Raw genomic sequence first — 14073 nt, 5'->3', positions numbered from 1 at the left:
AGTAAAGTTATGTAGAGTGCGACAGGATGGGACAGTGTGTTTAATGGTAATGGTGTCTCAGCAACCAAGGTCAAATTAGGGGAGGATGGTAAAAAGTTAAAATTAAAGACATTTTATCTGAATCCACACAGCATTCATAACAATGATGAATTCGATGAATTAATGGCATAAATATAGTTAAATGGGTTTGATATAATAGCCATTACAGAGACATGGTTGCATGGTGATCAAGGTTGGGAATTTAGTCCTCCAGGATGTTTTAAAAGACAGGCAAGGTGGAAAGAGGTTGCGGGGGTGCTGTGGTTTTGGGGCTGTAGACCTGATAATAAAGGATGACCTAAACACACTTGCGAGGATGTATCTTGCCTTGGAAGATCAGGAAGTAGAATCCTGGGTGAAGATTAGAAATTACAAGGGGCAGGAAACACTGGTGGGAGTAGTTTTCAGACTCCTTGCAGTAGCTATCCTCTTGGACAGTGTACTCTTTAAGAAAGAAAATAATGCAATAATTGTGGGAAACTTTAATCTTCACATAGACCGAGCAAATCAAATTGGCAAAAATGGGAGGATGAGTTCATGGAATAGATTCGAGAGAGTTTCTTAGAGCAATTGTCATGGCACCAACCAGGGAATAGGCTATTTTAGGTCCTGTCTTGTGTAATGAGACATGGTTAATTAGAAATTTTATAGTAAGGCAACCTCAGGGGAACAGTGATCATAATATGAGTAATTTTGCATTGAGTTCAAGAGGGACATAGTCATGTCTGAAACTAGAGTCTTAAATGTAAAGTCAATTGTTTAGATATAAAGGGCAAGCTGGCTAAGGTACATTGGAACATTAGATTAAAAGGTATGATGGTAGATAAGCAATGGCTAAATTTAAAGAAATATTTCATAATTCTTAAACATATATTCCATTGAGAAATAAAATCTCTGCAGGAAGTGATCCATCCTTGACTTAAAGAGGCTAAAGAATAAAAGCAGAAAATACTGGATGTATTAAGCAGGTGAGGGAACATGTGTGGAAAGAGGGTGACAGTCAACCTTTCAGGTTAGTGACCTTGCAGCAGAATTGGGAAAATTATTTGTTTTAAACAAGTACAGAGGCAGAGAAAAGAGGGAAGGTCTGTGATACATCAGAAGTCAGGCAAGATTAAATAATAAAAGAGGTGATGGCACAAAGTAAAAAGAGATGGTAATGAGACAAGCAAAGAAATGAAAGATGGGTCTGGGTGAGTTGTAAATGAGAATAGCAGAATCATCACCAACTGCTGCCATTTGAAAAAAATTGGGGCAGAGGTTATGATCTGAATTTGTTGAACACCTTGTTGAGTGTGGAAAGCTGTAAAGCACCCAATTCTCTACCTTACATTGAATTCATTTGGACATTGTAGGCGGCCAAGGACAGAGAAGCCAAAGTAGGAGTGGGCAGTGAAGTAAAATGACAGGCAAACAGAAACTTGCGGTCAAGCTTGATGACTGACCGGGTGTATTCCACCAAGTGGTCAACCAACTTGTTTTTAAGTCTCCCTGATGAAGGAGAGACCATACTATGAGTAGTGAATACAGTAAACTAAATTTAAACCAGTAAATAAGAAATAGGTGGGGACCTTGGAAGACACCGGAGATAACATTGCAAGAGCAGGATTAGAAGCCATGCCAGATGATTCTTTAGCTACAGCTGGATTAAGAAGAACAAAACCAAGTGAATGCAGTCCTGCCCATCTGATGATAATGGACAGGCATTGGAGAAGCATGGTGTGGTCAGCCAAGTCAAAGGCAGTAAACAGATTGAGGAGGAATAGTTTACCAAGGTCATCATCACATAAGACGTCAATCTGTGACAATGACGAGAGCATGCTTTGGTACTGTAGCAGCGGGTGGAAACCTGATTGGGGGATTCAAACATGGAGTTCAAGGAAAGATGGGCATGTTCAAGAACTTTAGAGGGAAGGGAGCTTGGAGATGGAGCCAAAGTTTGCAAGGGCTGAGGCAAAGGAGGGGGGAGGGCGTCTTCCTTCATCTTTGAAAAAAAAAGGAAAACTCATTTGAACATATTTCACCTAAGACTTTCCTTCCCATTTAAATCTATTGGCCCAGATTTTCTGGTCTCCATATCATCAGAGACCAGACGTATGACCCAAGATTCATATCAGGACCCAGCTAAAGTCCTGACACGTGTACATCCGTGGTAACTGCCCAGGAAGTTTCAAATTCTGATGGGCAATTCCTTTGTTCCACGGGACCCTATGTGAATGTCTCCGACTTGAAGTTAGAGTTGGAGGCTACGGACAGTTTCGTGGGGCTTACCTGAATAGTTATCCAGGAAATGTTAGACAGAAAAATCCTCATCTTAACTCCTGGGCAAGGACAGAACTGACCCCCCACTCACGCACACTGACCACCTCCCCTGACTCCCCAATCAACCCCGATAACTCCAACCCACTGACTACTCCACCATCCTGACTACCCGCCCAACTGGTCCAACTACTCCTCGACCATCCAACTATCTGACCCACCTGCCATCCCACCCGCTTGCCACCCTATCCACCCATCACTTCACCCACCCACCTGCTAACCTATCCACTTACCTCACCCACCTATCCACCCTACCCCTTCATAACATTCACACATTCACCTATTGACTAACATTCACACTGGACATTTAAACTTATCATTCGACAACTAATGCCCTAAAAACAGGACATATCTTGTCTTCCCCCTGACTCCACAGTGCTGCAATGGAGTTCTCCAAGGGAAGTTGCACTCTGCATTTCTGGAAAAGCTAGACTTGGAAGACCCGGCAAGAAATGCAGAGCATTGTCGAGACGGGGAAAAGTTTGAGCGGAGTGGCAATTCAATGATGATTGCCGCTTCATGGATGATCCAGGTTATTATCTGACAGAGATGAGTTTGTTGCTGTTAAAAATTAGGCAAAATAAGCACAAAATGAACATGAGCTACATTAAAAAAATAAATCAAGGGACAACACTGTTATGACACTATCTGAAACAGTTAACATTTCAGTGACAAAAACATTTTATGATGAAAGAATGTTAAACTATTCATCAAACACCTGCCAACTCACCTGCCAATGGGTCCAATTGCAACAGTAAAATTTCCACCTAGTGTGAGATTTCCCCCCTTTGCAAAAGCATCAACTGCACGCTTCTGATTCAGGATTATCACCAAGTCAGATACCTATAACAACAGTTAAAGGGGATTTAATTGGTGGAACTGCAATCAAGATTTGCATGTCACCAAAGAATATGTGGCTGCTTAACAATAATTTATGAGAACAGAAAATGGGATTAGTCATTAAAACTGAGGGTACTCATTGATTCATCACCATTGACAAGTGCATCAATGATAATGGTATTTTAAAAGGAATGCATGTAATAAAACTGTTCCACAAAAACGAAGCATAACTATTTATATTCACATTGTGGATGTTAACGTCTAAGCATAAAATAATGAAATCTGGTTCCCAAGCTTAAACAAAGTCCAGTTAGCTTTCCTTACTGCTACTGCAAAGTTGGTTTCATGCAGTGAGCTATCTACCAGTGCAGCATCCTCAGTGTCGACCTGCTTTTCTCCTTTTCCCAGGCTCCTTCTTCAATTTCTACCTCCTCAGCAATTCAGACACTGGCGTAGAAATTAGTTCACTGCGCTGGAATTGTGCCTCATTCATCAGACAGTTAAGCTGCTGACACCCGCTGGTGTGCCCAGGCAGGTCACCAGTGAAGACCTCTGGAACAGGTCTTCTTAGGTGGGGAGGAGAAATTGGGACAGGTGAGGGGGTGTTGATTGCCAGATGTTGAGCAGCAGCAGCTCACAGTTTATTGAGCTGGGAATGCTATATTATTTGCTCTTTTAGTGTATCACAGGACAATATGCAACAAATATTTGGGTTTATTGTAATTTGAACTGGAACATATATACACATCACGAATACAGCAGCACATTTACATGCCTCTTGCTCCGTTGGTCCACACCCACAACTCCTGGGTCATTTGAGACATTGCATCACTTCCTTCAGTCTCTTAAATGTGATCCTATAATAGGGAGTGGCAAGAGTGAAGTGTCTGGAGTGAGAGAGACTTTTGCTTCTATTTACTGTGCTTCTTTTAAAATGCTGTTCACCTGTCCTGATGAAAACTCCACACCCAAAATGAAAATTATTGTTTCCATATAGATGTCAGCTTGACTAGGCATTCCAATATTTTCTGATTTATTTGACCCGAAATCCTCTCAACTTACACTTCACCAACATCAGTCCCTTATGCTAAAATGTTCCTCACACTTAGGCCTGCTGTATCATCTCCTAATTGTTACTTATCAGGTGTAGAGGTCATTCAGCATTTATTCCAGCTAATAATCCAGTATTCTTGTTTTAAGTGCTTGATTGCTTAAGCATGCAATCTGGACAGTTGTTGCTACCAAGGTCCCCTCTTCAAGTTAAGTTTCTGATGATCAACAGTGATCCCCAAGATACAGGTGGGTGGGGATTCAGGATGAATTGTACTATTGAATATCAGAGGATGATAGTTGGTCTTTTCCTTTTTAGAGACAAACATGGTACAAGTGCTATCTGGCAACTTGTCAGCCTAAGCTTTGATATAGGTGGAATGGGGTAATTCATTATTAGAAAAGTTGAGATTGAAACTCAGGACTGCAGAAACATAAGCAGACAGATCCACTTTTGACTTAATGATGTAGCTAATGAAGATGGTTGGGTTGAGAATACTGCCCTGGCGAACTCCTGCAGCAACGATGAGCCTCCAATGGCCATGATCATCTTTAATTGAGGATATTAATGCTTCAATAAAAGCACAACTTCTGACTTGTGCTCAGTTCTTCTAAGATCTGGCAAAAGAATGGTTCTTGCTAAACTGGGGCCTGTTGGTTCCCTACAAGCAGAGTGAAAAATCAAGCATTGTATTCTGGAAATGAAGATCCATCTCAGCTAGATTTGTCGTCTTTGTGAGCTCTTCTACCAAGTTGTGCAGAATGCACTAAAGCTTAAAGGCTAGAAGGAAGTCATCAGGATCAATAATCTTTAAAATAAGGCATCAGCATGAGCTAAATGCTGATAACAGTAAAATAAAATCAAACTTGGCTTCAAACAATAGAAAGATTTAGGTCCAAGACAAATAAAATGATGCCAATAAGTGTCAGCCAAGCTTAAAATTTCTAGCATATTGACGAACATAAAATAAAAGACAAAAACAAAAAAACTGCGGATGCTGGAAATCCAAAACAAAAACAATTACCTGGAAAAACTCAGCAGGTCTGGCAGCATTGGCGGAGAAGAAAAGAGTTGACGTTTCGAGTCCTCATGACCCTTCGACAGAACTGAGTGAATCCAAGAAAGGGCTGAAATATAAGCTGGTTTAAGGTGTGTGTGTGTGTTTGGGAGGGTGGGGGGAGAGAAGTGGAGGGGGTTGGTGTGGTTGTAGGGACAAATAAGCAGTGATAGAAGCAGATCATCAAAAGATGTCACAGACAATTCTGTTTTTGTATAAAATAAAAGACTCTGGCCTGAATTTTTCAAATGGTGGGGTCTTTCCTTCCGCCATCCGAAGAGTCAGCGGGAAACATATTGCCACAGCCTTTTCACACTCGAATTTGCGTCAATCAGCTGCAGGCGGGACTTCTGCCCCTCACTTAGTTGGAAGTCCCAGCTTAGAGTGCTGCCAATCTGATTGGCCAGCTGCTCTCCAGTCCCCGCAGTGACAAGAGCTGCAGTGGACTGAAGAGGAACTTCAGGAAGATGCCTGAGTCAAAGTACCGACACTGGAGGGCAAGGTAAGTTTCAGGGGTCACAGGGTGGAGGGTAGGGAAGGCCTGGGTGGGGCATGCAAAGTGGGTGATTGGGGTGTCAGGGGAGAGGTCTGGGGTTGTAGGGAGTTTCAGCAACTATCAAAGCTTAAGGGGGCAGGTGGAGCCCAAAGTCAGAAGGGGGCTTCTGATGGAGGTGCCCCATCTTCTTTTCGCCCGAGATCTAAGCCCGTTCATGTTCAGGCTTCCCCATGCAGATAAATCCTCCCACCAACCTAAAAATTGAGGCTGGGTGGTAAACAGCCCTTAAGTGGCCAATAATTGACTGCTTAAAGGCCTTAACTGGGACAAAGGCAGGTGTCCGAGGCCTTGCCTGCCCCGGTGCAAAATCACTGCAAGGTCGGGGTGGGCAGGAACCCAGAAGGAATCCCGTTCCTTCAATTTCACGCTCTCCTGCTTAAAAACCCATCAGAGGGAGAGCGTGAAAGTCAGGCCTCTATTTCTCCATTGTGAGAGAGCAAATATAGATTCATGTGCTGAAGCTGGGGGAAGAAAAACTAAAATGCAGCCAGAGTACGGTAATGAATCAGTGAGATGAGGGAAAAGGGGCCATCATCACAGTGAACGTATGAATAACTAAAAGGAACATCTGCTCCTCAGTCATTTTACCCCAACTGATTGAAGACCGTTGCTCATTGTAAGTGGAAGTTGGTTGAAATAGAGGAGGACTGAATGAGTTGCCAGAGGTTACAGGCTCCTGTAGACTGAGATGCAGAGTTAAAAACACATACTTTAAATTTACTAAGTAATAGTAGGATGGAAGGACTACAGGTTGAAAGCAGAAAGAGGCAGATACAGTAGCAGAATTAATTAGAAAGTGACAGTAAATGGTGAGGGAATGAGGGAATAAAACATTAATTTTCTGGTCCCTCATGGTAACATTGCAAATTAAAATAAATTTATTCAGTATCAAAATAATAATCAAGATCTTTTTTCAAATTTATCCCATAAACACTTTAGTGTAGTAAAAATGTATGAATTTTATTACATAATATTCATTGGGGCATGTGTGAGCTTTGGAAACATATACCTGTAACAAAGCTTTTCACAACACTCCTTTCTGCTTTCATTTCATTTAAAGCAAGGACACTTTGACTTTTCACAACTTTTCCAAAATTAAGTGCACAAAACAAGGAAAGCAGGGATATTCAATGAAAATCAATACATTCAATACAAAGCACATATCAATGCTGAAATTGACTTGTCTATTTGTCATAGAAATGTATGACAGGTTAGTAGTTGTACTATTTTTAGTGACTGTGCAAAGCTCTTGAAGAACTAAGTGTTGAGTAAAGGATGAGTCATCTGTGTTCAATGACGTAGAATTTATTGATTTTTTTATTTTTTAATTTTCAAGACCACATACTAAAATTTACAGCTCCTTTGCCACTTTCATTTTCAGCAAAATACTAACAACCACGTCACTTTTTCAGTCAAGCTAAAATGTTGACCCGATAAGGTAATCTTACCACTGGCTTTCAAATTGACAATGGCAATCAATCATGTGTGAATAACTGAAAGGTTACTTTATTTTTGCCCAAAAATGATTAATGTAAAGCTAACTCTCCAAATTAAACATCTTTGCACATTTAATGAAATGACCACTTCTCCTATAATTACAAAATTAAGAGGTCATCCACAGGAAAGAAAAAACTAGTGAAACAAATTTTAAAGTGCAAATGAGCTAAATCATATAAACAAAGGGATTATAATACTTATGATTCAACAAAAAGACCAAATTGTGAGATTGTTCAGCTAGGCCTAGATAACATGCATATACATTCAAATTCAAATTGGCCTAAATAGCCAAGTGGTTATGGTACTGGGTTTGTAACCTCAAGATCAAGAGTTCAAATCTCACAATGGCAAACTATGAAACAATGTAACTTCATCTGAAACAGATGGAAACAGGTTTACTCAAAAGAGTATCAAGAGTTCAAATCTCACAATGGCAAACTATGAAACAATGTAACTTCATCTGAAACAGATAGAAATGGGTTTGTACTCGAAAGAGTTACATTCAAATCCATTTAAAAAGCAAGAAAAATGTCCAAGATACATAATTGAACTCGTTTAAGACATATTAGATTCAAAGGTTGCTATCAAGTTTGTGCAAGGATCTATTTCACATTAAATAAATATAATAATGAGATCATCAGGAGGAATAAAAACATAAATTTATAAACTAGCTTCTGGCACAAAGGATTGTATTCCCCTCTTACCCCTTTTGGGGGAGGCCTGGTAAATACGGAGGGCCAGACCTCACTTATATTGAGACAGTTGGATGTGGCTGGAGTTTGAGTGTTGCGAGCCAGCCTGTCACTTTGGGCCGGCACAATATCAGGAAACTTGGATGAAGAATATAGATCCATTCAGGTGTGGGGATGCTTGGGGGTGGTAGACGTCATTGGTTCTGATTTGCATTTTAATTGGGCCTATCATCTGATTCAGAGGGTCACTCTGGACATCCATTATAAGCCCCACTGAACATTGCCATGGCCATAGTGAGAGTGGTAACGGGGCAATAGGCCACTTCCTACAATTTTCAATCATAATGAAGGGCTGGAAATTCAGCCACATTTCTTCATTTGTAAAGAACTTGAAAGTTTTGAGAAGCAAGACTGGAAACATCTGTGATATAATTGTTCATATTCAGTAAAGGTTGTGACTATTATTTACATTCAGATTCTAGGTGTATCTAAAATTATGAGATCACCTTATAGTTTAGCAGTATCATTCCTATTCTTTCTTTTATCCTTTCATGGGATGTGAGCAAGCCCAGCATTTTCTGCCTTTCCCTGACTGCCATGAGAGGAGATAGTGAACTGCTTTCTTGAACTATTGCAGTCCATCTGGTGTAGATTCACCTGCAGTGATAATAGGGAGGGAGTTTCAGACTTTTGACCCAGTGACAGTGAAGGAATGGCAACACAGTTCAAAGTCAAGATGGTGTGTGGTGTGGCTTGAAGGAGAACTTGTTCCCATGCATCTGTTGTTTTTGTCCTTCTGGGTGGTAGAGGTCGAGGGTTTGGAAGGTGCTGTCGAAGGAGCCTTAACAGGTTTTTGCAGTGCATCTTGTATATGGTACACACTGCTGCCACTGTGCATCAATGATGGAGAGAGTGAATATTTAAGGTGGTAGATGGGGTACTAGTTAAGCGGTCTACTTTGCTCTGGAAGGTGTCCAGCTTCTTGAATGTTGTTGGAGCGGAATTCATCCAGGTAAATGAAGAGTATTCCATCACACTCCTGACTTTGGTGGACAGGCTTTGGGGAGACAGAGGGTGGGTTACTCACTGCAAAATTCCAAGTCTTTGACCTGCTCTTGTAGCCAGTATATTTATATGGTTGGGTCAGTTCAGTTTCTGGTCAATGGCAATCCCCAGAATGTTGATAGTTTGGGGTGCGGGGGTGCGTTCAGCAATGGTAATGCTGTTGAATGTCAAGGGGAGGTGGTTAGATTATTTCTTTGACTATGGTACCAATTATCAGCCAAGTCTGAATGTTATCCAGGTCTTGGTGCATATGGACATGGACTGGTTCAGTATCTGAGGAGTTGCGAATGGCACTGAAAACTGTGCAATCTTCAGCAAGCATTGCCACTTCTAATCTTATGATGGAGGGAAGGTTGTAGATGAAGTGGCTGAAGATGGTTGGGTCTAGAACATTACCCTGTGGAACTCCTGCAGTGATCTCTTGGGGTTGAGGTGAATGGCCTGCAACAACCACAACCATCTTCCTTTGTGTTAAGTATGACTCCAATCAATAGAGGATTTTCCTCAATTCCCAATGACTTCAATTTTGCTAGGGCTCCTTGATGCCATTCTCGGTCAAATACTGCCTTGATGTCAAGGACAGTCACACTCACCTCTGGAATTCTGTGGGGACCTCCTTGCTATCCATATTTGATGCGTAATTCCAAACTTTCTTTTACCAGTGACTTAAGTCATATGATCTTTTCAGGAGAAATATGCCCAATTTGCTGGCTCATACTCTTCCCTATGAATTTTAATAAGTCCCATTCCTGCAGGGTATACCCATTTGAATGTTGCAAAGATATGAGTTTTCCAATTGAGTGAAATTGGAAAACTATATGCTATCTTAATAATGGCTACAATTACTAACAATCAATATACATCCCTGCATCCATTCCATAACACCAGTTCATTCCTTGGGCAGAATTTTCTGCTTGATGTGCAGGGGGCGGGCCCCACATGTCAACACGTAAAATTAAGCGTGGTGACGTCGGGCGAGCATCCCAATGTCACTGCGTGCCATCGCAATATTTCGCTGGGCGGGCGCATGATGAAGTTTGACGTGTGCCTGCCATTAATTAAACGGGCTACTTAAGGCCCTGAGTCATCAATCAATGCTGATTTTCAGGCGCCCATGCGATCTTTGGGTCGGCGCACAGGTGCAACGGACAGGCGGGTAAGAGACTTTTTAATGAAACTCATCCTCGGGTGGGATAAGAGGGCTCAGTGGGGTCGTCAATCTGGTCTGAGAATCTTAATTGCAGAAAGTTTTTTAAACTTGCCTGTGTGATCTGTAGCAGTTCAGAATGAATTCCAGCAGCTTTCTGTGTATTCTGAACCTTCAGGTCAGCACTCTGCAGTCAGTAATCTTTATCGGGCTTGCAGCTTTCCGGAGGCCTCCATTTAGCCTGGGTATGGGTTCTGACATGTCCACTGGAGGCAGCTCCTCTGAGGAGGAAGGCCAGGAGTGCACAATCAGCCTCCAGGGGAGCCACAAGGGGTGCAGGGCCAAGAGGTAGCCCAAGGTGGAAGGGGCCACAGAAGACACTGCTATCCTGCTGCCAGGGTATACAGGCGGCGAAGCAGCTACCTTAATATTATGGAGGTGCAGTGCCGAAGGAGGCTCTGACTGTCAAGGGAGACAGTCAGCTACATCTGTCAGATGACGGGCCCTGAGATCTCTCCTGTGTGGGTGGACACCCCATGACAGCGGCTCTGGAGGTCACAGTTGCCCTCCACTTCTACGCCTCTGTTTCCTTCCAGGGCTCGGTGGGTGATCTTTGAGGTGTCTCCCAATCAGCTGTCCACACGTGTGTCATGCAGGTTACAGACGCTCTGTTCAGGTGTGCATTGACTTTCAGCCACTTCCGCTGGGACCAGGCAAGTCAGGCACAACGAGCCAGAGGCTTTGCGGCCATTTCTAGCTTCCCTCACGTCCAGGGTGCTATAGACTGCACACATGTGGCCATCAAGGCGCCAGCAGGTGAGCCCGGTGCTTTCGTCAACAGGAAGAGCTTCCACTCCCTGAACGTGCAGATAATGTGTGATCACAGGATGCAGATTTGCATGTTTGTGCCAGGTACCCAGCTCACAAGCCGCCTACATCCTCTGACACTCCCAGGTGTCGGGGCCCGGCTGGTTGGATGGCTGCTGGGTGACAAGGGCTATCTCCTTGGAAGGAGGCTCATGACGCCACTCCGCCATCCAATAGCAGAAGCTGAGCAGCGCTACAATAGGAGCCACAGCAGCACAAGGGCTGTGGTGGAGACAGCCATTGGTCTTCTCAAGTTGCGCTTCCGGTGCCTGGACCGCTCCGGGGACGCACTCCAGTGCTCCCCAAATTGTGTGTCAGTGATAGTGGTTGCATGCTGCGCTCTCCACAATCTTGCACTGGAAAGGGGGGTGCACTGGACGATGAAGATGTTGATGCAGTGGATGCGGCTGCACACAATGAGTCCAACACTGATTCTGAGGATGAGGGAGTACAGGGGAATGCTGAGGGGCTAAACACTGACCCAGGGCTACACCATGGAGCCAGGGACACCCGGGAGACTTTAATCCAACGAGCCTTCAGCTGGCTCCACACAAATGGATTAGAAGGACCAGCCTTGCCTGGCGCTTCCATACCTGGCACTTAAGTGCTAAATCTGCCAGGTCATCAGCTGCAACTAAGGGCTTTGGACATAAAGTTCAATGTCGACCCAAACACCCATGACATGTATCTAAAATATACAAACGCAGAACAAAGGAGCCACCCTTATCCATGGTAACACATCTGGTTTTAATTTTCACCATCAGAAGTTCTCACAAATTCAAAACAAAACGTTAATCAAGCAGACGCAAATAACAATCTCGGGCCAACATAAAAGCATCAGTGAGAAACCCGTGGCGTGCCTAAGGTGCCTTATGCTTACATTTACAGGTGATATGTCTTGGTGCCGCCCCATCACTTGGAGTGGCATCTGAGTCAACCTGCTGACTCTGCTGTTCTTTTGGCCTCGATGACCTTGGCGGTCGTCCTCTGGTCCATGGAGCCTGTGCTGGGCCTGCCTGGGAGGGATCTGCCTGTTCCACAGCTGGCATCACCCCAGTCATCACTGCCTCACCCAAAGTGGAAACTGAGAGGGTGGAACAGCTGGTGTCTTCATCCGGAGCACCGTGAGAGTAGCCCACAGATACGACAAGCAGCTGCTGTGCTGACGTGAGGTTGCCCTGGACCTCCTTGCTCAACGTCGATGGATGGGCAACGAGCTGGGAAGCTTGAAGCCCACACCATCTTCCATATTGGCAATGCCCAGCCGTGGCCACTGGCACTGTGAGGGGTGGCAGATCCGAGCGTAACCCCAGGAAAACCTGATTGTTCTCCTGGAGGCATCTCTCCACGAGAGTCACCACTCTCTCCATGGAGGAAGCATGATGCCCTGCCATGAGGCTCATTGCATCAGTGATGCTCCATGTGGACTCCTCCACTATGGACACCAAGCGAAGCATAGTCTCATGTAACATTCCCAGATGCTCCCGCACACCCTGCCGCATTTCCTGCAGCTGCTGTGTCGCGGATGACTCTAAAGGCACATCATCAGGCACCGACTAAGCATGTGCCTGGTCCCCTGCAGTCCTCTGACTGCTGGCGCCATCGGCACTCTCTGACTCTGCCAGCTCCTGCAGCAAATGTGAAGTGCCCTCTCCACTGTGCCCTGGGACACGAGCTGACGTTCTAAGCCCACCGAGGTACTCATATCTGCGCTGGTGCCTGCCTCGCTGAAATGCTGTGACGCTGGTGACACTTGAGGACCCTCAGGTGTGAGAGGGGGCATCTGCAGCTCCTCCTGCCGGGCATACTCTGATGATGCTGAAATTAACAACAAGGACAATGAATCAGTTAGCGTTCACACAGTGACACACTTCATCCTTTCCCCCCGGCTCATTTTGCGCTCAACCTTCCAGAACCTATGGAGACGAATATTGGTGGGGTGGCAAATAGTGAGGATGATACCCTTATGTTACAGGCAGATATAGATGGGCTGGTCAGATGGCCTAAGGAATGCCAAATGGAATGTTATGTGGCTGAGTATGAGGTGATGCACTTGGGCAGGACAAACAAGGCACAGGAATACATGATGAATGGTAGGACCGTGGAAAGTAAGGAGGATCAGAGGGACATTGCTGTGCATGTCAACAGGCCTGTTAAGGTAGTGAGACAGGTACATAAGGTGTTTAAGAAGATAAATACCATACATGTCTTTATTAGTTGAGGAATAGAATATAGGAACAGGGAGGTAATGCTCCAAGTGCAGAAAACACTGCCTAGGCCACAGCTATAGTCCTGCGTGCAGTAGTGAAACGCGCTTCATGGGAGGGATGTGATTAGAGTGAAGAGAGTGCAGAGGTCGTTGACCAGGATGCTGGCTGGGCTGGAGAGTTTGACTTATGAGGAGATATGGCATAGACTGGGGTTATTTCCCCTGGAGCAGAGGAGATTGAGGGATGACATTATTGAGTTTTATAACATTATGAGGGGCATAGGAAGGGTCAACAGAAAGGAACTTCTCCCCTTGGCGGAGGGATGAGTAACCAGGTAGCATAGATTTAAGGTAAGGGGCATGAGGTTGACAGGTGATGTGATGAGGAACTTTTGCACACAGAGGGTGTTGGGAATGTGGAACGCACTGCCTGAAAGGGTGGTGGATGCAGAAACCCTCCTAATATGTTTTTGGATGTGCAGTTGCGATGCCATGACATACAAGGCCATGGGCATAGTGCTGGGAAATGGGATAAGACGACTTTGGAAGGTGTTTGACGCACGCATCTTCGAAGGGCTGAAGGACCTTTTTCTATGATCCACACCTCTGACTCTATCACTCTGTGACCGAGCAATGTTGTAACAATAATAAAATTAAACAATCATCAGTGCTATGGATATTGGGAGGACTTTGCGGCCTCAAGTGCCCGGCCATTCCACCCCAGCCGCACCAAC

At 44.3% G+C, this 14073-nt stretch overlaps 1 protein-coding gene across 7 annotated transcripts in view; it reads right to left on the bottom strand.

Annotated features, from left to right (window-relative positions):
* Positions 1 to 14073, bottom strand: part of sh3yl1 (SH3 and SYLF domain containing 1) — a 180535-nt gene that overhangs the window by 71093 nt on the left and 95369 nt on the right. For all 7 annotated transcript variants that reach the window (XR_005942996.1, XM_041187646.1, XM_041187647.1 and 4 more), the window contains one exon: positions 3089 to 3201. Coding sequence is in view for 6 of the 7 variants with exons in the window: in XM_041187646.1 (XP_041043580.1) it covers positions 3089 to 3201 (113 nt within the window). In the remaining variant the exon portion in view is untranslated. The remainder of the gene's footprint in view (positions 1 to 3088; positions 3202 to 14073) is intronic.

The sequence above is a fragment of the Carcharodon carcharias genome, chromosome 5, assembly GCF_017639515.1.
Source record: "Carcharodon carcharias isolate sCarCar2 chromosome 5, sCarCar2.pri, whole genome shotgun sequence".
Classification (NCBI taxonomy): domain Eukaryota; kingdom Metazoa; phylum Chordata; class Chondrichthyes; order Lamniformes; family Lamnidae; genus Carcharodon; species Carcharodon carcharias.
Note: the sequence above shows the minus strand (reverse complement) of the source record. Positions and strands in the feature narration are given on the sequence as shown.